At 44.3% G+C, this 26,088-nt stretch overlaps 1 protein-coding gene across 3 annotated transcripts in view; it reads right to left on the bottom strand.

The window, feature by feature from the left end:
• Positions 1-26,088, bottom strand: part of LOC140191648 (protein AF-10-like) — a 290,386-nt gene that overhangs the window by 90,567 nt on the left and 173,731 nt on the right. For all 3 annotated transcript variants that reach the window (XM_072249244.1, XM_072249246.1, XM_072249245.1), the window contains one exon: positions 22,442-23,020. In XM_072249244.1, the coding sequence (XP_072105345.1) occupies positions 22,442-23,020 (579 nt within the window). The remainder of the gene's footprint in view (positions 1-22,441; positions 23,021-26,088) is intronic.

Here is a 26,088-nt window from a genome sequence, read left to right as displayed (position 1 = left end):
AAATATGTACAGAAATAAAATCTACTAGAACTTTCATTTGGGTAGTTAATCTGATCAACTATTCTAGTTACCCCATCCCTTATACCCATTACCTGTGACACTGCACTGTAAACACTCCAAATTACTTTTTATAATGCTGCTTTACATTGTAAATACATGCTATATGTATTTAGGCACATTTTATTTCATATCTGTACTTCTAACTTTATTTTATATCATTCTTTTTCTGTTTACTTGCTGAATGTTATCGTTTTCTGTTGTTTGATGCTCCCTGACCAACACACCACAGCAAATCCTAATAAATGTAAGTGTACCTCCAGTATCTAATAAAGTGGCTACCTAATGTATGTTCATGGTCTTCTGCTACTGTAGCCTATGAAGAGGATATTTCATGGTTTGACGTATTGTGTATCTAGAGGTGCTCTCCTGCACACCACTCTTATAACATGTGGTTATTTAAATTACCATTGCCTTCCTTTCAGTGTGTTCTGCTGCTAAAGCCCATCCATTTCAATGTTCTTCTGCAGACCACTGTTGTACCATGTGGTTATTTGAGTTACTGTCACCTTCCTGTCAGCTTGAACCAGTTTGGCCATTCTCCTCCGGCCTCCCTCATTAACAAGACGTTTTCACCCGCAGAACTGCTGCTCACTGGATTTTTTTTTTGCTTTTTGCACCATTCTCTGTAAACTCTGGAGACTGTTGTGTGTGAAAATCCCAGGAGATCAGCAGTTACTGAGATACTCAAATCACCCCATCCGGCACCAACAATCATTCCATGGTCAAAGTCACTTGGATCACATTCCTTCCTCATTCTGACGTTTGGTGTGAGCAACAGCTTAACCTCGCCTCAACATACTTTTATACGTTGTGCCGCTGCCACTTGATTGGCTGATTAGATATTTGCACAAACCATTGTCTTCCGCACAATCACTGCCCTTATCAACTCCGGAGACCTTCCATCCTCAGCCGCTAAACTCATTATTCCCACACCCCGTACCGCTCGGTTTTATCTCCTCCCAAAGATACACAAGCCTAACTGTCCCGGTAGACCCATAGTTTCTGCCTGCTCCTGTCCCACCGAACTTGTACCTGCCTACCTGGACTCCATTTTGTCACCCATAGTTCAGTCTCTCCCCACCTACATCCGCAATACGTCCCATGCCCTCCACCTCTTCAATAACTTCCAGTTCCCTGGTCCCAACTGCTTCGTTTTCACTATGGATGTCCAATCCTTATACACCTCCATTCCCCATCAAGAAGGCCTCAAAGCCCTCCACTACTTCCTGGATAATAGACCTCACCAGTTCCCCACCACCACTACCCTCCTCTGGTTGGCGGAACTGGTTCACACACGTAATAACTTCTCTTTTGGCTCTTCCCACTTTCTTCAGACTAAGGGTGTAGCTATGGGAACTCGTATGGGACCCAGCTACGCCTGCCTCTTCGTTGGTTATGTGGAACAGTCTGTGCTTCAAACCTATTCTGGTACTGCTCTCCAACTTTTCCTTCGATACACTGACGACTACATTGGTGCTGCTTCCTGCACCCATGCTGAGCTTGTCAATTTCATCCACTTTACTTCTAACTTCCACCCAGCCCTCAAATTCACTTGGTCTATCTCTGACACTTCTCTCCCCTTTCTCGATGTCTCGGTCTCCATCTCTGGAGACAGACTGTCCACTGACATCTTCTACAAGCCCACTGACTCTCATAACTACCTCAACTATACCTCTTCCCACCCTGCCACATGCAAAAATGCCATTCCCTATTCCCAGTTCCTCCGTCTCCGCCGCATCTGCTCCCAGGATGAGACTTTCTGTTCCAGGACATCTCAAATGTCCTCTTTCTTTAAGGATCGTGGTTTCCCTTCTACGGTGATCAATGATGCCCTCACTCGCATCTCCTCCATTTCCCGCACTTCGGTCCTCACCCCATCTTCCCGCCACCACAACAGGGACAGAGTTCCCCTTGTCCTCATCTACCACCCTACCAGCCTCCGGATCCAGCACATTATCCTCCGCAACTTCCGCCACTTTCAACAGGACCCCACCACTAAGCACATCTTTCCTTCTCCACCCCTCTCCGCTTTCCACAGGGATTGATCCCTCCGCGACTCACTTATCCGCACGTCCATCCCCACGAATCTCCCACCCGGCACTTATCCCTGTAAGCTTAAGTGCTACACCTGTCCCTACACCTCCTCTCTTGCCACCATTCAGGGCCCCAAACAGTCCTTCCGGGTGAGGCAACACTTCACTTGCGAATCTGTTGGGGTCATCTATTGCATCCGGTGCTCCCGGTGCGGCCTCCTCCACATCGGTGAAACCCGACGCAGACTGGGGGAACCGCTTCGTCGAGCACCTCCACTCTGTCCGCCACAACAGACCAGATCTCCCGGTAGCCAGCCACTTCAACTCTGCTTCCCATTCCCATTCAGATATGTCCGTACATGGCCTCCTCTACTGCCATGATGAGGCTAAACTCAGGTTGGAGGAGCAACAGCTCATATACAGTCTAGGTAGTCTCCAGCCCCTTGGTATGAACATAGAATTCTCCAACTTCCGGTAATTCCCTCCCCCCCCCTCCCTTCCTCTATCCCTATTTCACATCACCTCCCTCATAGTTCCGCCTCCTTCTACTACTGCGCATTGTTCTCCTGCCAATCACCTCCCTGCTTCCCCTCCCCCACCCCTTTGTCTTCCAAATTACTGTTTTTTTCAACTACCAGCATTCTTCAAACCCTCCCCAAAGTTCTTCCTTCAGTCCTGATGAAGGGTTTCGGCCCGAAACGTTGACTAATCTTTTCAACTGATGCTGACTGACCTGCTGAGTTCCTCCAGCGCATTGTGAGTGTTCCTTTGACAACAGCATCTGCAGATTATTTTGTGTTTAGATATTTGCTCTAATGAGCAGGTGTACCTAATAAAGTGGCCACTGTGTACCTATTAAATATAGTGCTCCCTGGCAAAATTCCAAAGTTCCAAATTTCAGCTTATTAGTATTTCCCCAGCTCTAATTTTAATTATTTTGCTTTTTTTTTCTGACTCCGTAACAGAGAAGCATTGGAACACAGGAATTCGGAACAGCTGTGCACAAATTAGCCCCATTCCCACCCTTAGGATAATGAAAACCTATCTATCTCTGAGTTAAAGTAAATAATGGGAGCTCCAAGTTACTGCTTGCCACCTTCCCTCCTGACAAGTCTGGCTCTAACCTTTTAAGCTTTGCCCTTGGGCTCTCCATTCTAGTGAACTTAGTTTTCATATAAAAAAGTCAGGAGGAACTCAGCAGGTCAGACAGCATCTATGGAGGAGAATAAACGGTCTACGTTTTTGGGCTGAGATTCAAGTCCTGCTTGAGTTTCTCCACCATTTTGTGTTTATTGGTCAAGGTTTGCAGCATTTTCAATCCCTTGAGCCTCTGTGTGCATCAGATCACTAGGAGAACGCTCTGTTGGAGCAATATGATACAAAAACAGGCCCTTCGGCCCACAATGTCTATTGTAGCCATCAGGTACCTTTCTGGAGCAACGCATAAAATGGACACAAAAGCAAGACACAGGAGCCTTCATGAGTGCAGATGAAGGGTCTTTGCCCAAAACATTGACTGTTTATTCCCTGACCTGCTGAGTTCTTCCAGTATTTTGTGCGTGTTGCTCTGGATTTCCAGCATCTGCAAAATCTCGTGTGTTTATCCTTCTCTTAACTATATTAGTCTTCCTTAATGACTAGAGAGCTTCACACAGATCACCCCATTACCTCTGACATTCCAGAGAATACAACCTAGCATGTGCGATCTCATTCCGGTAAATCCTGCTCTTACTATAAGGCAGAGAGAGAGCGAGTTGAGTTTCTCTCTAATTCAGTCTATAAACACCCTTAATCTTCTTAGACATCAACAACCTGCCTTGGTCCATCTGCTGTGGATTACTTTTGAAATCAGTCACCGTGGATGATGTGATCAGTGCCCCAGGAAATACCTTGGGCCCAGTCAACCAGAACAGCCAGCAGCAGGTGCGGGATCCGGGCATTCTTGGCAGCTCAACAGCTCACACGAATGGGAGGGTCAGCTTCCTCTCTCCCGGAGAAACAAAGACCCGGAACAACAAACCCTTGCTTTTGGATTGGGATTACAAAAGCAAAACACTCCTTCCCTGGTGATCTCCATTTAACTAATTTTGTGACTTCTAAAACCAATTGGTTGCAGCAGTGATGCTGTGGGATGCTTCACTGTAGCAGGCCCTGGAAGGTTTGCGAAGGTAGAGGGTAAAATGAATGCAGCAAAATACAGGGAAATCCTGGAGGAAAACCTGATGCAGTCTGCAACAGAATTCTGACTTGAGAGAAGATTTGTTTTCCAGCAAGACAACGACCCAAAAAATAAAGCCAAAGGTACACAGGAATTGCTTAAAACAACAAAGCTAATGTCCTGGAGTGGCCAAGTCAGAGTCCAGACCTCAATCCAATTGAGGATTTGTGGCTGGACTTGAAAAGGGCTGTTCACTCATGATCCCCATGCAATCAGACAAAGCATGAGCAGTTTTGTAAAGAATAGGGAAAAATTGCAGTGTCCAGATGTGCTAAGCTGATAGAGACCTATCCACACAGATTCAAGGCTGTAATTGTTGGCAGAGGTACATCTACTAAATGCTGACTTGAAGGGGGTGAATACTTATACAATAATTTTGTGATTTATATTTGTAATTAATTTAGATCACTTTGTAGAGATCTGTATTCACTTTGACACGAGAGTTTTTTTCAGTTGATGAGTGTCAAAAAAGCCAAATTAAATCTACTGTGATTCAGTGTTGTAAAACAATAGAACATGAAAACTTCTGGGGCGGGGGGAGGGGTGAATACTTTTTATAGGCACTGTAGTAGTGCAGTAGTATTAGTAGTGTTCCAATTTGTTCCATATTTAATTTAAATGAATAATTTATTACTCAATTTGTCTTTTTTTATACTTTTAGAACTATTTCCATGAAAGTTCCATTTATTGGGCCAAAGTGTACTGGTCCCAATGTCTTCCAATTAACTGGTATCCATTGTATTTCTTAAACGGTGAGAGACTGAAAACACCAACATACAAAAGTATCTGGGAGTTCCTTGACTGAAAGTTAACCTGTAGGTACAGAAAGCAGTTTGGAAGGTAAATAGTTGTTGTACTTTATTAAAACAAGATATGAGGAAAAGAATAGAGACACTCTGATACAAATACATTTGACCAACATTTTATAAAACTTTCCTATAAGTACGCAGAGAGATTAAGCAAACAGATTTGGGGAGTCTGGATTTGAGGCATGCAAATATCCCAGAGGGTATCATCAGTTACAGAATAGTTAGTATCACTGAGATTTTGAAGCATTAAAAAAGCTGATTGGATCAATAGGTTGGAGGAAATTAAAGTGGAAAATGCATTTTAAATGGTTCAGGCAGCTGGATTAGAAGTCTCTTCTTTACACTAAACAGACTCTGGAACTTCTTCCACAAAACACTTTCAAAACAAATGGGGGAGAGTGGGAGCGGGGCTGGAAACTGAAAATGTTAAAACTGGGATAAGGTTTTTAAGACCTTAAGACACAGGAGCAGAATTACGTGATTGGGCCCATCAACTCCGCGCTGCCATTCGATCTTGGCTGATTTATTTTTCATCTCAGCGCTATTCTCTTGCCTTCTCCATATAACCTTTGATGCTCTTATTAATCGACCTCCACCTTAAGTATACCCAATGACTCGTCCTCCACAGTAAACTGGAGCAATGAGTTCCACAGATCCATCACTCTCTGGCTAAAGAAACTCCTCCTCATCTCCGTTCAGAAGGGATATCCTTACTGTTTTAAGGGTGAGGACAGAAGATTTCTTCCCCTGAATGTCTTGGGAGGTTTAAGGTTACAAATGATGGCACATAGTCATAGCACATGAGTGTCCGGACTGGTTGCATCATGACCTATCATGACATGTGTGTGCCCCATGTGAGGCAGTATTATGTTACAGTAGCTCTGTGTGTTTGTTTGGCTTAACGTTATTTAGCATGTTTCTTTCGTTTGTTTTTATACTGGCTAGCAATAGTGCAAAATAACAAAGGACATTAATCTGTTTAAGAACATTTTCACCATCCTCCTGGCTGTTGGTATATTTTACTCCATCAAGTGCTTTGACTACAGGAGTGGAGGCAATATTGTATATATGAAGGAGCAGCTACTAGCAGCCAGAAGGCAGCCTTTGTTTGCCCAGCAGAAGTTTGATATCCTGGACAAACTGAGACAGAGATACTGAGGCTGCAGATCAGGCAAAAAGCAGTGCAACAAGATACAGAGATATAAACAGTATCTTCCGTCTATCATTATGGGGAACACAAGATCACTGGCAAATAAGATGGAGGAACTAGCAGTACTCACGAGTACACAGAACGAATATCAGGAATGTAGTGTTATGTGTTTCGCCGAGACATGGTTACATGAGCAAATCCCGCCTTCTAACGATACTGTGAATGGGTTTACAACAATACAAGCAAATAGAGTTCATCAACAGGAAGGGAGGTGGGCTTGCTGTGCTTGTGAACAACAGATAGTGTAATCCCAGCCACACTTCTGTAAAAGAATGAGTCTGCAGTCTGGACATCAAACCGTTTGCTGTGAGTTTGCGTCCGTTTTATCTACTGTGTGAGTTCAGCCATGCCATATTGCTCGTTACCTACTTTCCACCTTCCCGACGCATTCCCGATGTATGTGTGACGTCATACACACTACCATCATGAGACTCCAGACTCAACACCCCAACGTGTTCATTACAATATTGGAAGACTTCGACCACGTTTCTTTCTCGACAACCCTGCCCACCTTCAATCAGTTTATCGTGTCAACCAAGAGAAATTAAAAAATTGGATCTCTTGTATGCAAAAGTTAAAAGATCCATACAGCTCCATACTGCATACAGATCCCCTGCAGTTTGCCTACCAGGAGCACATTGGAGTCGACGATGCTGTCATCCACCTGTTGACAGAGTCTACTTCCATTTGGATAAGCAGGGCAGCACTGTGAAGATCATGTTTTATGATTTCTCAAGTGCCTTCAATACCATACAACCCTCATTGCTGGGGGAAAATCTCAGTTCAATGCAGATTGGCACTTCCATTGTACCCTGAATAATGGACTACCTGACTGGCAGACCACAGTTGGTGCAGCTTCAGAGCTGTGTGTCAGACGTGGACATAAGCAGCACTGGAGCTCCACAGGAGAATGTATTGGCTCCCTTCCTGTTTACCCTGTATACCTTAGACTTTAGATACAAGCCTGAGTCATGACATCTGCAGGAATTCTCTGATGACTCAGCAATAGTTGGGTGTATAAAGGGAGGATGTGAGGATGAATACAGGCCCTGGTGGAAGACTTAGTCAAATGGTGCAAGCTGAATCATCTGCAGCTCAACATCAGTAAGACAAAGGAGATGGTGATGGACTTTAGGAAGACTAGGCCTGCACTGCTCCCTGTTAGTATTGATGGTGAGCACGTGGATGTGGTGAGGACCTACAAGTACCTGGGGGTGCACCTGGATGACAGACTTGAGTGGACCACCAACACAGAGGCTGTGTACAAGGAGGGTCAGAGTCGCCTCTACTTCCTGAGGAGACTGAGGTCCTTTAGAGTATGCAGGCCTCTCCTTCACATGTTCTACCAGTCTGTTGTTGCCAGTACAATCTTCTATGTGGTGGTGTGCTGGGGCAATGGCATCAACACAGGTGACGCTAACAGGCTCAATAAACTGATTAGAAAGGCTGGCTCTGTTATAGGAGTCAAACTGGACATACTAGAGGCTGTGGTAAAATAAAGGACCCTACGGAAAATCCAGGCAATTCTGGACAGTGTTTCTCACCCTCTGCATGCGGCCTTGTCTGAACAGAGGAGCACATTTCGTCATAGACTAAGACAACTAAGCTGCTCCAAAGAACGCTATATGAGGTCATTCTTACTGTCGGCCGTGAGACTCTATAATGAGTCAACGTATAGCCAGGGAAGTGATGACCCCCTCCTGTTACACTGTTTGAGGTAACTTATTTTTATCCTTTCTTACTTCTCTTCTAATATTTGTATATCAGTGCACTTGTAATGCTGTGACACTGTAATTTCCTTTGGGATCAATAAAATATCTATCTATCCATATGGAAACACCAAAGCCTACAGCAGTAGTTATTATACATCCCAGTACAACATAAGAAAAGCTCTTCCCACCATCGAGTACCTCAACAAGGAGCACTGCCACAAAAAAAAGCAGCCTCCATCAACAAGGACCTGCAACATCCATCTGATGCTTTCTTCTCGCTGCTGCCATCCAGCAAAAGGTACAGGAACCTTAGGTCCCACACCACCAGGTTCAGGAATAGTTTATCACCAACAACGTTCAGGCTCCTGAACCAGCGTGGATAACTTCACTCACCTCAACACTGAACTGATTCCACAACCTACGGACTCACTTTCAAGGACTCTACAACTCAGGTTCTCAGTGTTATTTATTTACTAGTTTATTTATATTATTTGTTTTTTTCTTGTATTAGCACATTTTGGCTTCTTTTGTTATTATTATTTGTTTGTCAGTCTTTGTGAGTAGTTTTTCACTTACTGACTCTATTGTATTTCTTTGCTCTACTTTGAATGCCTGCAAGAAAATGAATCTCAGGGTAGTAAATGATGACATAAAAGTAGTTTGATTTACTTTGAAATTTGATCTGCAACGTGGTCCAGGTGCTACACAGTATCCTCTCCCTCTGTGCTTCCAAATAAACTAAAAGGATTAAATAAAAATCTCTCATTATTAACCCAACTTCCAACTTATTATTATTAATAAAATAGAACTGGTCTTTGAGTTGTTGCTATAGTAATGCCCTCAGTGTAACCATATACTCTTCCCCCACCTCCCCATGGGGCTAAACAGGCTCTTTATTCTCAGCGGGTGGGGTGGGGGTGCAGTTGGGGGTTCAAGGGGTCACTCCACTTCAGCTCTGCCTGGTGGCTTTGAACCAGCATCTTAAACACAGTGGGCCTCAATTAAAGGTCAAGCTACAAAGATACCTCCTTCTCTGGATCAAACTGTGTCCCATTGAAATACCACTCACACTCTTAACAGAAGTACAAAGCAATCAATCACTGCTCAGGGCAACCATTCGCCATGTTGTGTGTTTGTAGTGATGACTGTCGCATTGAGTGTTCAAGTGATTAATGAAACAGAAAATTATCAAAGGTAAAAGGTTGCAAAGGAATCCATTAATGTAGAAAAGGACATCAGAGAGGAAAAGGTTCTGTGTGTTGGTGAGTGTCAAAACCTGACACAGCTAGTGATCCAGGCTCAAGTGTACCTCTACTTTCCCCAGCCTACAAACAACTTCTACAAAGCCTTCCTAAAACCCACCTCTGTGAGGAACTCAGCTGCATCTCAGAGAGTCTGGAACTGTTTTTGTATTAGGTTATCACTTTCGAAATGTACTCCATTCACTTGGAGCATAACCTGTGACTAGTGGTGTGCTGCAGGGATCGGTATTGGGTCCATTGTTGTCTGTCATTTACATCAACGATCACAAAGTTCAAAGTAAATTTATTATCAAAGTACATATATGTCACCATATACAATCCTGAGATTAGTTTTCTTGTGGGCATACTCAATAAATCCAACAACTATAATAGAATAAATGGAAGACCGTACCTAACAGGGTGGATGGCCAGCGTGCAAAAGACAACAAACTGTGCAGATAAAGAAAGAAATACTATTAATAAATAAATAAGCAATAAATATTGAAAACATGAGATGAAGAGCCCTTGAAATGGAGTCCATAGGTTGTGGGAACAGTTCAGTGATAGGATCAAGAGCTTGATGGTTGAGGGGTAATAACCTGGTGACGTGAGTCTTGAGGCTCCTCTATCTTCTTCCTGATGGCAACAACGAGAAGAGAGCATGTCCAGGGTGGTGAGATTCCCCGATGATAAATGCTGCTCTCCTGCGACAAGGCTCAATGGTGAAGGAGGGCTTTACCTGTGATGGACTGGGCTGTATCCACTGCTTTTCTTTCCATTCAAGAGATGAGTGTTTTCATACCAGGCTGTGATGCAGCCAGTCAATATACTCTCCACTACAAACTATAAAAGTCAGTCAAAGTTTTAGATGTCATGCAAATTCTTCACAAACTCTTAAGAAACTTGAGGCGCTGCTGTGCTTTCTTCATAATTGCATTTATGTGCTGGGCCCAGGATACGTCCTTTGAAATGATACCAACAAAGAACTTAAAGTTGCCGACCCTCTCCACCTCTGATCCCCCGATGAGTACTGCCTCATGGACCTCTGGTTTCCTCCTCTTGAAGTCAATAATCAGCTCCTTGGCCTTGCTGACATTGACTAAGAGTTTGTCTGGAGGATTATGTAGTAAACTGGAATCAGCAAATTTGCGGATGACACTAAGTTCGGGGGTATAAGGGACAGCGAGGAAGACTATCATTTCTTGCAGTGGGATCTGGATCAGTGGGAAAATTGGGCTAAAAATGGCAGAGGGAATTTACTGCAGACAAATGTGAGGTGTTGAACTTTGGGAAGACAAATCACAGTAGGACTTGCACAGTGAGTGGAAAGGCATTGAGGAATGCAGTAGAACAGAGGGATCAGAGAACACAGATCCATAATTCATTGAGAGTGGCATCACAGATAGATAGGGTCATAAAGGGAGCTTTTGACCTATTAGCCTTCGTAAATTGAAGTATTGAGTACAGGAGATGGGATATTATGTTGAAGTTGTACACAATGTTGGTGAGGCCTAATTTGGAGTATTGTATGCAGTTTTGGTCACTTAACAACAGGCAAGATGTAAACTAAATGCGAGATGTCCCAGACCTTGGCACCCAGGAGGCAACATACCATCCGGGAATCTCATTCTTGTCCACAGATCCTCCTTTCTGTTCCCTTAACTAAGGAATCCCATATCACCACAGCTCACCTCTTCTCCCACCTTCTCTTCTGAGTCACAGGGCCAGACTCAGTGCCAGAGACCTGATCACTGTGACTTTCCTCTGCCAGGTCATCCCCAACTGTATCCAAAGTGATATACCTGTTGTTCAGGGGGATGGCCAGGGATACTGTGCACTGGCCACTTAACCCTTTCCCCCTCCTGACTGTTACCCAGTTTCCTGTATCCTGCACCTTGGGAGTAGCTACCTCTCTATACATCCTATCCATCACCCCCTAAAACTCCTAAATGATCTGGAGTTCATCAAGTTCCAACTCCAACACCTTAATGCAGGGTGTTAGAAGCTGCAGCTGGATGCACTTCTCCCAGGTGTAGTTGTCAGGGACACTGGAGGTCTCCCTGCCTTCCAACTTCCCACAGGAGGAGCATTCAATTATCCTGCCTGGTATCCCAAATGCTCTAAACTGTGCAAATATAAACAAGGAAAACAACAAATAAACTGGGGGTGGGGTGGGGGTGAAACCTACAACTTTTTTGCCTTCTCTCACTCAAGCTTCTCCTCGCTGAAGCCTTGAAGAGCTAAAGCCTCAAATAACTACTCTAACACTGTCCACTCCAACAATGGCTGCTCTGTTTACCCTTGCCTTACTTTAACTTGTCATTGTCAATCAATTCCAATTGCTAATTGGCTGCTGCTCAAAACACTAAACTGCTACGCATCGATGTTTTATGTACTCATTTGGCGAACCTGAGTGAGCTATGTCTTCTCACACATTGGATTGCTGATTGGCCACTGCTCAAAGCACTAAACTGCTAGGAATTGATGCTTTAGATACTCAGTCAGTGAACCTGAGTGAGCTACATCTTCTCATGCTTCTGATCACTGATTGGTGCTATCTTGTTCCATGACTCTATGGAGAAACACAGGTGACACTGTCCTGTACCAGTTAGTGCAATCGTTTTACAATGACAACGATCACTGATTGGGGTTTGATTCCCGCCATCGCCTCTAAGGAGCTTATATGTTCTCCCTGTGGGTGTGTGGGTTCGCTCCGGGTACTCAAGTTTCCCTCCATGATTCCACAGACATATGGTTAGGGTTAGTGAGTTGTGGGTGTGCTATGTTTGTGTCAGAGGCATGGCGACAAATGCAGGTTGCCCCCCAGCACAATCTTTGAACTGTGTTGGTCGTTGCCTCAAAACAATGCATTTCACTATATGTTTCGATGTTTCAATGTACATGTGACAAATAAAGCTAATCTGTCTTTCTTTAAAAATTGTGAAGTTACCTACTTCAGTTCTGAGTGTTACAACGATTACCTTCAATAATAATGATCAGTTAGGCACAGAGAGGATCTGTATTTACTGACAAGTACCTTTATTGGCTCATTTCACCAGAAAAATTTACACAACTGAATAGCTGTGTGCACACCTAATAGGTTTCCTGACCCTCCAGGAACATTCAAATTACAGAAAAGGTAATACCCAGGGAAAGGTGCCTATGTTGGCCAGGTATTCCTTGTGGTCCCAAAGTGATCTTCATGTATCCGACGTGGGATCCTCCACATCCGCAATGGTTGGTCTCTGGAGAGTTGTTGCTATCTGTGCTCCCAAAATCCTCATTCTTATCATTTTCCTTATCAGATCAATCTATAATGTTTCAATTTCATTGGCTTGATGTCATCTGACTGCCATGTATCAGTTCTCACTGGATAACGCTCAGGGCTACAAGCAGTATTGAATTATGGCAGTTTCCGTCAGCCTTGTGCCTGAGGTGATTTCCTTTGTTCTGTCCAACTCATACTGGTCCAAACCAGTCTAACCAGGTTGCCCAAATACTGGGCCCAGCCAACCAAATCATAGGGCCCGAAACAGCGACTGTATTTCTTCCTATAGATGCTGCCTGGCCTGCTATGTTCCACCAGCATTTTGTGTGTGTTGCTTGAATTTCCAGAATCTGCAGATTTCCTTGTGTTTGCAAATCATAGGGTGTTCCTTTTGCAAACCTGCCATTTTACCTAATCAACAACTTCTTATCCAAGAATAGTCTTTGGATTGACAGATCATTAGCAGAAGCTCTTTGTGTCCACATTCATGCCATTATAATGCCATTAGAGACATTTACACCTCACGCTGCATCCGTAAAGCAAACAGCATTATAAAGGACCCCCACACCCTTCATACTAACTCTTCTCCCTCCTGCCATCTGGCAAAAGGCACCGAAAGCATTCGGGCTCTCACAACCAGACTATGTAACAGTTTCTTCCCCCAGGTCATCAGAATCCTCAATACCCAGACCCTGGACTGACACCAACCTACTGCCCTCTACTGTGCCTATTGTCTTGTTTATTATTTATTGTAATGCCTGCACTGTTTTGTGCACTTTATGGAGTTCTGGGTAGGTCTGTAGTCCAGTGTAGTTTTGTGTTGTTTTTTACGTAATTCAGTGTAGTTTTTGGATTGTTCATGTAGCAACATGGTCCTGAAAAACGTTGTCTCATTTTTACTGTGTACTGTACCAGCAGTTATGGTTGAAATGACAATAAAAAGTGACTTGACTTGACTTGACTTCAGTTTGCTCTGATTAAAATTATCCCAGAGCAAGAATCAATTCACTAAACAGTTCACAAAATGGTGACGGCAAGGACAGTCTCACAAAATGGCTGCCTCCATTCCTGTCAACGCATGGTAAGAAGAAAAACTTTTGCTTTGTCTGTTTCCACTGCTCATCTCATTTCTATAGTTTGCAGTTATTTCTGGCCTACATGAGTGTGAACAGTCAACATTTGTTGTCAGAACTGGTATGGGAGGATTTCAGTGCATGAGCAAGGATGGCTCACAATAAATAAAATAGGCACTTGGGAGACTGTAGAGTCAGAGTCATAAAGCACTACAAGCACAGAGACAGGCCCTTAAGCCCATCTAGCCTGTGCTGAGCTATTATTCTGTCTAGTCCCATTTACATGCACCTGGACCATAGCCCTCTGTACCCATCCCATCCATGTACCTATCCAAATTTCTCTTAAATGTTGAAATTGAACCTTAATGCACCATGTCCACTCTACTGTGTATTAAAAAAAGGATATACTTGCTATGAAGTGATTCAACAAACTGCTTCAGGGATGGCAGGTCTGTCATGCAAGGATACTTCAAGCAATTTTGTACAATACTCTCTAATCTTCAGAAGAATAAAATCTGGCAATGAACTTGGAACACTGAACAGTACAGGAATGGGCCCTTTGGGCCACCATGTTTGTGCTGACCATCTAAACTAATCTTGTCTGCCTGCACACAGTTGGTATTACTCTGTTCCCTACCTGTTCATGTATCTATCTAAATAGTCATAGTCATACTTTATTGACCCCGGGGAAATTGGTTTTCATTACAGTTGCACCATAAATAATTAAATAGTAATAAAACCATAAATAGTTAAATAGTAATATGTAAATTATGCCAGGAAATAAGTCCAGGACCAGCCTATTGGCTCAGGGTGTCTGACCTTCCAAGGGAGGAGTTGTAAAGTTTGATGGCCACAGGCAGGAATGACTTCCTATGACGCTCTGTGTTGCATCTCGGTGGAACGAGTCTCTGGCTGAATGTAGTCCTGTGCCCACCCAGTACATTATGTAGTGGATGGGAGACATTGTCCAAGGTGGCATGCAACTTGGACAGCATCCTCTTTTCAGACACCACCGTGAGAGAGTCCAGTTTCATCCCCACAACATCACTGGCCTTACGAATGAGTTTGTTGATTCTGTTGGTGTCTGCTACCCTCAGCCTGCTGCCCCAGCACACAACAGCAAACATGATAGCACTGGCCACCACAGACTCGTAGAACATCCTCAGCATCATTCGACAGATGTTAAAGGACCTCATTCTCCTCAGGAAATAGAGACGGCTCTGACCCTTCTTGTAGACAGCCTCAGTGTTCTTTGACCAGTCCAGTTTATTGTCAATTCGTATCCCCAGGTATTTGTAATCCTCCACCATGTCCACACTGAACCCCTGGATGGAAACAGGGGTCACCAGTACCTTAGCTCTTCTCAGGACTACCACCAGCTCCTTAGTCTTTTTCACATTAAGCTGCAGATAATTCTGCTCACACCATGTGACAAAGTTTCCTACCATAGCCCTGTACTCAGCCTCATCTCCCTTGCTGATGCATCCAGCTATGGCAGAGTCATCAGAAAACTTTTGAAGATGACAAGACTCTATGCAGTAGTTGAAGTCCGAGGTGTAAGTGGTGAAGAGAAAGGGAGACAAGACAAAATGCCTCTTAAATAAAGTTATTATACCTGCTTCCAGCCATCTAACACACTTTGTAAAAGAAACTGGCTCATAAATATCTCTTAAACTCTCCCCCTCCCACCTTCAATCTATACCCTCTAGTACTTGACATTGCCACTCTGGGGAAGTGACCTTATCTATACCTCTCACAACTGTATACACTGCTATTACGTTACTCCTTCAGTCTCCAGAGAACACCACCTCTCTTTACAATTAATACTCTCCAATCAAGACAACATCCTGGTGAACCTGTCTTGTACTCTCTTCAAAACCTCTACATTCTTTCTGTAGTGTGGTGTCCAGACTGCACACAATACCCAAGTGTGTGTATAAAATTCTAAGAGGGCTTGACAGGGTGCATGTGGGACTATGATGCAGTAAATCGTAAAACACAAGATTCTGCGGATACAGGAAATCTTGATCAACACATACAAAATGCTGCAGGAAATCAGTAAGTCAGGCAGTATAAAGATTAAAGAGAAAGATTAGCTTTATTTATCCATGGCACATTTAAAGATACATTGAATTGCATCATTCGTGTCAAACCCCAATCAGCAAGGGCTGCACTCCGCAGCCCACAGATGTGGCCACACTGCCAGCACCAACACACCATGCCCACAACTCTAACCTTAACTTTACGCCTTTGGAATGCAGAAAAAAACTGGAGCACCCGGAGGAAACCCACGCAGTCATGGGGAGAATGTACATACCCCCCACACACAGCGGCAGGAATTGGACCTTGATCCTACGGCTGATGCCACAAAGCAATTGCGCCAACTGCTGCACTAACATGTCGCTACCAGACTTACTGCATCATGTATGAAGGAGAATATACAGTTGATGCCTCGGGACACAAGAGTACTTCGGGTCTTGGCCTGAAATGTTGATTGTTTACTCCCATCCACAGATGGTGTGTTAAGACTGGGTTTCATTATTTCACTTCACGAAGTAGGAAGGCAGCTTTGTGCATCGGGAGGTGGAAGACAGGAAACTTTGGAAAAACAATGGTCATTGTAACCTTCACTCAGAATAATAATCAGATTTATTATTGCTAACTTTGATTGTTAAATTTGCTGCTTTGTAGCAGCAGTACAGTGAAAGGGCATAAGATTATTATAAAGTTAAAAAATTTGGCCACCACGGTAGCATAGCGGTTAGCACAATGGTATTACAGCTTGGGCCATTCCAGAGTTCAGAATTCAATTCCAGCACCATCTATAAGGAGCTTAACCGTTCTCCCCGTGACCGCATGGACTTCCTCCAGATGCTCCGTTTCCCTCCACAGTCCAAAGACATAACAAGTTAGTAGGTTAACTGGTCATTGTAAATTGTCCTGTGATTAGGCTAGTGTCAAATATGTGGATTGCTGGGCAGTGTGGCTCACAGGGCTGGAAGGGCCTGTAGTGTGCTGCATCTCTAGATCAATAAATAAAAATTGTGGAAAACGAAGATCTTTCAGGTTAGATAGAGAGAAGATAGAAATTCTATCCAAGAATCACTGCATAAATTGATCACTAATTTCCTGCTAACCTGCACACAACGCTGGAGAACTCAGCGGGTCAGGCAACATCTGTGCAGAAGGACTAAATTCCTGTTATTGCTTCCCTCTCCAGCTTTGTCCGCATGATAATCTTCACCCTCCCTCAGTTGTCTCAGCCCCAATGCTCTGCAGTTCCCACACTTCACCTCTCCAACTTTCTCTCCTCCTTCAAACCAATCTGTTCGCAACTCTTTGGTCCAATTCCCAGTTTTGTTGCTCAGTGTCTAATTTTCCTCCAAGATTCTTCTGGAATGGTTCAGTGAGTGAGTTAGGCAGACAATGGTACAGTGTGGCAGGGTAGTGGTTAGTGGAATGCTATTGCAGCATCAGCTGTAAGATCAGGTTCAATTCCCACCACTGTCTCTAAGGAGTTTGTAAGTTCTCCCCATCTCCGCATGTTCTGGTTTCCACCCACAGTCCAAATATGTATAGGTTAGTAGGTTAATTGATCACATGGATGGAATTGGGTATTGCGGGCTCATTGCGCTGGAAGGGCCTGTAACTGTGCTGTATCTCTAATAAAAAAAATTTCACTTATCGAAGAGGTTATTGTACAGCCTTATACTTCTACTTCAGCTGTCCCCACCTAATGCATAATCACTGCTGGAACAGCAAAATATTGTGCATAAGAAGATCCCAGGGTGAATGAGTTATGGGCATCTTATGTTGATACAAGAAGCATAGTGACTTTTGTGGGCTGCCCCCAGCACACTCCTCACTGATTTGATCTGACATAAGCAATACATTTCACTGTATGTTTTCATGTACATGCGACAAATAAAGCTAATCTTTAATCTAAATCCAAATTATTATTGATGTCATGGATATGTGGTTCTTTCCGGAAATGGGACCCGCTGTCAGGGCCTCACGACTGGCTGCTTTTCGATATGCCCAGGACATGGCCTGGAAGACGAGCGCGCCTTCAGCGTGCCGGATTTTTGTGGTTCTGGAGGCAGGCGGATTCAAGGTCAGTGCCGCCGCCTGATGTGTCGTGGGAGACGGAAGATAGAAAGCAGCAAGCTGGCTGCTGGCCGTGTGCCCAGAGACCCGAGTTCTTTGGGCACAGAGCTCGGAAAAAGCGACGCAACAGACTTTTAACATCATAAATCAGCGAGTTGTTTTGTTACGTCTCCCCTCCCGCTTTTTCCCTTATTAGGGAGAGACAGAACCTGTGGCATGTCGAACTACCGGATGAACAAGTAGTCTTTGGGGTACTGCAAGTCTGTGTCTTTATTGATACTTTGCTGCACACTCGAGTGTTCGGTGGGGAGGTGCAGATGCACTTTTGCTGGTGGGGGTAAGCGGGGGGGGGGGGTCATCGCTTTGCTGCTGCTTGTGTGTGGGGGGGGAGCTGGAGGGGCTTTGGAGTTCTAACATTTAACTGTCATTCATTCTTTGGGGCACTCCTCTGTTTTCGTGGATGTTTGCGAAGAAAAAGTATTTCAGGGTGTACATTGTATATATTTCTCTGCCATTAAATGTACCTACCTATTGACCAATTTCAATACTGTCAAACATATATCTAACATTGAAACATAGAAACATAGAAAATAGGTGCAGGAGTAGGCCATTAGGCCCTTCGAGCTTGCACCGCCATTCAGTATGATCATGGCTGATCATCCAACTCAGAACCCCGCCCCAGCCTTCCCTCCATACCCCCTGATCCCTTTAGCCACAAGGGCCATATCTAACTCCCTCTTAAATATAGCCAATGAACTGGCCTCAACTGTTTCCTGTGGCAGAGAATTCCACAGATTCACCACTTTCTGTGTGAAGAAGTTGTTCCTAATCTCAGTCCTAAAAGGCTTCCCCTTTATCCTCAAACTGTGACCCCTCGTTCTGGACTTCCCCAACATCGGGAACAATCTTCCTGCATCTAGCCTGTCTAATCCCTTTAGGATTTTATACGTTTCAATCAGATCCCCCCTCAATCTTCTAAATTCCAACAAGTACAAGCCCAGTTCATCCAGTCTTTCTTCATATGAAAGTCCTGCCATCCCAGGAATCAATCTGGTGAACCTTCTTTGTACTCCCTCTATGGCAAGGATGTCTTTCCTCAGATTACGGGACCAAAACTGCACACAATACTCCAGGTGTGGTCTCACCAAGGCCTTGCACAACTGCAGTAGTACCTCCCTGCTCCTGTACTCAAATCCTCTTGCTATGAATGCCAGCATACCATTCACCTTTTTCACCGCCTGCTGTACCTGCATGCCCACTTTCAATGACTAGTGTATAATGACACCCAGGTCTTGTTGCACCTCCCCTTTTCCTAATCGGCCACCATTCAGATAATAACCTGTTTTCCTGTTTTTGCCACCAAAGTGGATAACTTCACATTTATCCACATTAAATTGCATCTGCCATGAATTTGCCCACTCACCTAACCTATCCAAGTCACCCTGCATCCTCCTCACAGCTAACACTGTCGCCCAGCTTTGTGTCATCCGCAAACTTGGAGATGCTGCATTTAATTCCCTCATCCAAGTCATTAATATATATTGTAAGCAACTGAGGTCCCAGCACTGAGCCTTGCGGTACCCCACTAGTCACTGCCTGCCATTCTGAAAAGGTCCCGTTTATTCCCACTCTTTGCTTCCTGTCTGCCAATCAATTCTCTATCCACATCAATACCTTATCCCCAATACCGTGTGCTTTAAGTTTACACACTAATCTCCTGTGTGGGACCTTGTCAAAAGCCTTTTGAAAATCCAAATATACCACATCCACTGGTTCTCCCCTATCCACTCTACATTGAAATTCAAACACTACAGCACAGTACAGACCTTTCCACCCATAATGTTGTGACTAACTTTTAACTTAATCTAATATCAACCCAATCCTTCCCTTCTACATAACCCTCCATTTTTCAATCATCTACGTGCCTATCTAAGAGTTTCTTAAATGCGCCTAAAGTATCTCCCTCTACCATCACAACTGGCAAAGTGTTCCATGCACCCACCACTCTCTGTGTAAAAGACTTACCTCTGACATCCCCCAATCACCTTAAAAATATGCCCACTAGTTTAGCCTGGGAAAAAGTCTCTGGTTTAATTTTATGCCTTTTATCATCTTCTACAAGTCACCTCTCATCCTTCCAAAGAGAAAACCCTCATCTCACTCAATCTATCCTCTCTTAAGACATGCTCTCTCAATCAGTATTTAAATTAAAAATATGACATATTATATTTTTGTCCTTAAATTTGGTATGATGTGAACTAGTTTTCATAGAAACATAGAAGTCAGCATTCTCAGAAACATTGCTTGTTTCACCTTTACCAAACCAATGGGGAGGCTATGAGTCAACTTGCCCATACGTTAGTGGCCCTGCCGTTAGACATTGGCTAAGGAATTAACAGCCACATTACACATGCAGTTGTACAATCAAAATAGCACCACAAATTCTGGGAGACCTTGAAGCATAACTCTTTACTGATGGGCTAAGATTCTACGCCGGATTTCCTGAGTCCAATTTTCCTTCCCACCATACTTCTCATTTCTTTCTTTCTATTTTAGTCATTGAGAAGGATAAAGACAACCTTGCATTTCCAATGCAGCTGTACCCACCTCACATATAGTCATAGAACATAGAACTTTACAGCACAGTACAGGCCCTTTGGCCTATATGTGATCAATGTATTCAGTCGCCACTGGAATACGAGAAGGTAGTGCATACGAAGATCCCACACACTGTGATGGCATAAGTTAGCGAGTAAATATCACGGGGAATCAGGGATAACTCCCCTGCCTCTTCTTTGAAATAGATCCCTTTAGAGAAGGTACATAGCCACTTTAGTTTAATTTGAAAGGCAGCATCCCTGACAGTGTAGTACTCCCTCAGCACTGCACTGAAACCTCACTCAGTATGGTGACCAGTAGAGTGGCATGATAATGTAATGTAGCACCAGCACCTGAGTTCAATTCCCACCACTGCCTGTATGGAGTTTGTATGTTCTTCCCATGATTTTGTGGGTTTCCTCCCACAGTCCAAAGAAGTACAGGTTAATTGGTTCCACACATAAAATGCTGGAGGAACTCAGCAGGTCAGGCAGCGTCTATGGTAAAAAGTACAGTCGATGTTTCAGGCTGAGACTCTTTGGCAGAATGCTGCCTGGCCTGCTGAGTTCCTCCAGCATTTTGTGTGTTTTGCTTGGACTTCCAGTATCTGCAGATTTTCTCTTGTTTGAGATTAGTAGGTTAGTTGGTCATGTGGGTGTAAATGGGTGGCAAGGGCTTGTTAGGCTGGAAGACCCTACTTCCATGGTGTATCTCTTAATAAATAAAAATATTTCACTCATTGAAGAGGATAAAGAAAGCCTCTCTACTGCACATGTCCGCACCTCACGCACTGGAATACAAAGTGGTGCACAGGAAGATCCCACATATTGTGATGGTATAAGACAAGTTGGTAAGTAAATATCGCAGGGAATCAGGGATAACTCCCCTGCCTCCCCTTTGAAATAGACCTTATTGAAGATACAAGATAAGATTAGTTTTATTTGTCACATGTGCATCGAAACATTGAAACAAAGTGTGGAACGTGTCATTTGTGTCAATGACCAATACATTCTGAGGATGTGATGTCATCACTGTATATTTCAATGTACATACAATAAATAAATGAACCTGAACAGTAAGTCACAGCAAAGCCATGCAATATGCATGGCTGTAGAATGGTGCCAGACTATTAAACTGCAGGACACATCCCTGGAATTCTCCATCATCCAGTCTGGGAAATGTTGAAGCAACTGCAATGAGAATTCTCTCTGCTGTGGGTCTAAATCAGGGCAGGGACTGGTTTGCTCAGATGTTCATTTCTGCATTTACTCTCTCCAGGCCATGCTCTCTCCCACTACTACCATTGGGCAGGAGATACAGAAGCTTTAAGTCCTGCACCACCAGGTTTAGGAACAATTATTACCCTATAACCATTAGGCTCCCAATCCGGCATGGCTAACTTCACTCACAACTCAGCACTGATTCCACGACCTACACGCTACTTTTCAAGGACTCTTTACAATTCATGTTCTGATTTTTTTTTATTTGCACAGTTTGTTTTCTTTTGCCCATTGGTTACTTGTCAGTCTTTATGTAGAGCTTTTTCATAAATTTGATTGTATTTATTTTTTCTAGGAATATCTACAAGAAAATGAATCTCAAGCTAGAGGTTCATTTAGCACATGGGGAAAGGTTGAATAGGTTAAGACTTTTTTTCCCTGGAACGCAGAAAGTTGAAGGGAGATTTGGTAGAAGTATACAATATTATGAAGGGTATAGACAGGGTAAATGGAAGCAGGCTTTTTCCACTGAGGTTGGGTGAGGTTGTAGGTTAAGGGTGAAAGGTGAAATGATTAAAGGAACATGAGAGGGAACTTCTTCACTCAGAGGGTGGTGAGAGTGAGGAACCAGCAAGTAGTGGATGTGATTTTGATTTCAACATTTAGGAAAAATTTGGATAGGCACATGGATGGGAGGAGTATGAAGGGCTGTGGTTTGGGTGCAGGTCAATGGGACTAGACAGATCAATGGTTCTGCATGGACTAGATGGGCCGAAGGGCCTGTTTGTGCTGTAGTGTTTTATGACTCTATATGGTAACATATATGTACTTTGATACAAAATTTACTTTGAACTTTGAACCTGAAGAAAGAAGAGTTAAGACAGACACATACCTGAACCCAGAAGCGATGGTTCCAATGTCAGACTTGGAATGGAACCACTCAGGCTGGTGGATGGTGTGAGCTTTGGCAAAGCAGGGCTTGTGATGCATCCGCTGCGATCAGTTGCCGACGGCGACATGAGGGACATGGGGACCGCCAGGCTGGTGTTGCCGTCGTTCCTGCTGCCCTTTGGCCTCCCCCGCCCGTGCCGGCTCTTCTTGTTGCCCTTGTGTTTCTTCTCCTTCACTGCCTCCTCCTCCTCCTGCAGTCCTGCAACTGGCTGGGGCCGCTTGTAGCTGGGGCCTATGCCAGGAGGGGCCCCCGCCCCACCGGAAGGCCTGAAGTCTCCGGGAGAGCCCTCTGAGGCTTTCCTCTGGGTCGTGGGAGCTGGCCCAAAGCGCATCAGCGAGCCAAAACCTGACAGGTGCCCCTCGGTGCTGAAGACATCTGATTTCGAGGCATCATAGGGCACCGGAGCCTGCAATGAATCCCGGGCAGTCAAGTAGGCCTCTCCACGCAGGTCAGATTTGGCGAACACTCCACTCTCCTGGGGAGGCTGTAGCCCACTGCTAGAGGAGCTCAGGAGACCACCTGTAACAGATTACCAATCATATAGCTGAAGCAGGTTTACCACAAACTACTCACAACTCTTCTATGACCCTCCCTCCTCCTCCCACCAACTCCTGCTCACTGGTTTAGACAGAGACATAAGATGCTGGAAATCTGGGGCAACACACACAAAACTGAAGGACCTCAGCAAGTCAGGCAGCATCTGTGGAGGTTTCGGGCCGAAACCCTTCAACAGGACTGGAAGGGAAAGAACAGAAGCCAGAATAAAAGGGTAGGGGGGAGGGGGAGGAACAAGCACTGGCAGGTGATACGTAGGACCAGATGAGAGGGGTAAGGCAAAGGGAGAAGGGGGGAAGAAAGGAAATGATGTGAGAAGCTGGAAGGTCAAAAACTCAAAGAGATTCTGCAGATGCTGAAAATCCAGTGCAACACACACAAGATGATGATGGAACTCAACAGGTCAGGTAGCAAATATAGAGGGGAATAAATTGCCAATGTTTCCATCCTGATGAAGGATCACTGCGTAAAACACTAACTGTTTATTCCCATCTATGCTGTCTGACTTGTTGAGTTCCTCCAGCGTTTTGTGTGAGAAGCTGGGAGGTGAAAGGTCTGAGAGGCAAAGGACTGAAGAGGAAGAAATCTGATGAGAGAGGACACTAGACCATGGAATAAAGGGGAGAATGACAGGAACCAGAAGGAGGAAGGTGACAGTGATGGACAGGTCATGAGTGTGGAGAAGGAGAAAGAGAAGGGGTAAAGGTGCCTCAGGGGCAAGGGAAAATAAAGGGAGAGTGGGGAAAGAGGGGAGTGGTTACCAGAATTAAGGAAATCAACATTGATACCATTAGGATGGAGATAACCAAAAATGCAATATGAACGCTGCTCCTCTAACCTGCGTCTGTGACAATACTGATGGACCTCCGGAATACAAACAGTATCCTTGAGTCATAGAATATGAAAAAGGCCCTCGGCAGCCTGTTTCCACAGCAACTATCAAAGCAGCCATTTACATTAATTCTACCTGATCCTCTCAACACTCCCCTCCTATCGGGAACACAATAGAAGTAATTCACAGCGAACAATTAACATACTAACAACTCGTTCTGGTGTGGTTTTAATCTGAGACAGTCTCTTTTTTTCTTCTCTCTCGTGAACATGGAAAGGAACAGAGGAAAGACTTATCCCATAACTATGCTGATCTCTCACTCTTTCTGTGTCAGTGCTTTTTTTGGGAGATGGGTGTCACTGGTAAGCATCTATGGAATTAAATAAACAGTCGATGTTTTTGGCTGAGTCCCTTCATCAAGACTGGAAAGTAAGGGGGAAGATGCCAGAAAAAGAAGGTGGGGAGAAATGAAGGAGGACAAGCTAAAATATGATAGATGAAACCAGGTGGATGGGGAAGGGAGAGGGTGAAGTAAGCAGCCGGAAGGTGATAAGGTGGGAAAGGTAAAGGGCTGGAGAAGAATAGGAGAGGAAAGTGGACTATGGGATAAAGGGAAGGAGGGAAGGAGGAGGGGCAACGGAGGGAGGTGATAGGCAGGTGAGGAGAAGAGGTAAGAGGCCAGAGTGGGGAATTGAAGAAGAGGGAAGGGAAATGGGGAAAAATTACCGAAAGATAGAGAAATCGATGTTCATGCCATCAGGTTGGAGGCTACTCCGATGGTGTTGTTGGGTTGTGTGCTATGGGGTTTAGACTTTGTGAAATGACTCCAAATCAGTGGTATAGATTATCTGGTCATGACCTCAAGACACATGAGACTGCAAATGCTGGGAGCTGTAACAAGAAACAGAATGTTGGAAGCATTCACTGGGCTTGGACAGCATCTGCGGAGGCAAAAGGAGAGAGGAGAGTATGTCCTGGGTTGGGGAGGGAGTCCCTAATGACGGATGCTGCTTTCCTGCGACAGACGTGCTCAATGGTGGGGAGTGCTTTATCCGTGATGGACTAGGCCATATACACTACTTTTTATAGGATTTTCTGTTCAAGGGCATTGATGCTTCCATTTCAGGTTGTGATGCAGCCAGTCAATATACTCTCCACTACACATCCAGAGAAGTTTGTCAAAGTTTTTGATGTTATTCGGAATTCCGCAAACTCCTAAGGAAGTAGACGCACTGCTATGCTTTCTTTGTAATTGCACCTACGTGCTGGGCCCAGGCGGTCCTCTGTTGAGCTCAATGCTGTCTGGAAACTCCTGTGACGTTGCTGACACCAAACTCTATTGGTCTCTGCCGCTCCTTTGGACTTATCAGCTGCCTGCAGCATGGGCAACAGCTTTGTTTCCACATCATACTGCCCTGGCTTAGGCATCACATAGATAGCTGGGACACAACATCCATAGTCAACCCCAATCAACAGAAGGGCCTAGTTTTGGACTCCTCTACCCTGGGGAAAAGACTGTATGATCTACCCTATCTATGCCTCTATAAGGCCACCCCTCATTCATTTATTAAGTGTCAGGCAGAAGCAAGTTTATGTAGGAAAGGTTAGGTGAAGACATGCATCCATCCACAGCAGGTAGAATTGTCTCATAGTTCCAATGACCTCGGTGCTGTCTGTGTAGAGTTTGCATGATCACCTTCTCACATTGCAAAGACTGCTATGTTGTATGACTCTATAACATGTGGGTTGGGTTGGTAGATTAAATTGCCACTATACACTCAGTGGCCATTTCATTAGGTATTGCTGGTGTAATAAAGTGGCCACTGAGTGTATGTTCACGGTCTTCTGCTGCTGTAGCCCGTTCACTTCAAGGTTCGACATGTTGCGCATTCAGAGATGCTCTTCTGCACACCACTGTTGTAATATGGTCATTTGAGTTACTGTCACCTTCCTGTCAGCTTGAACCAGCCTGGTCATTCTCCTCTGATAATAAGGCCCACAGAACTGCTGCTCACTGGATATTTTTGTTTCTTGCACCATTCCCTTTAAACTCCAGACTGTTGTGCATGAAAATCCCAGGAGATCAGCAGTTTCGGAAATACTCAAACCACCCTGTCTGGCACCAACAATTATTCCACGGTCAAAGTCACTTAGATCACATTTCTTCTCCATTCTGATGTTTGGTCTGAACAACAACTGA

This window comes from Mobula birostris, chromosome X (assembly GCF_030028105.1).
Source record: "Mobula birostris isolate sMobBir1 chromosome X, sMobBir1.hap1, whole genome shotgun sequence".
Classification (NCBI taxonomy): Eukaryota; Metazoa; Chordata; class Chondrichthyes; order Myliobatiformes; family Myliobatidae; genus Mobula; species Mobula birostris.
This window is presented reverse-complemented; position numbering and strand designations above follow the sequence as displayed.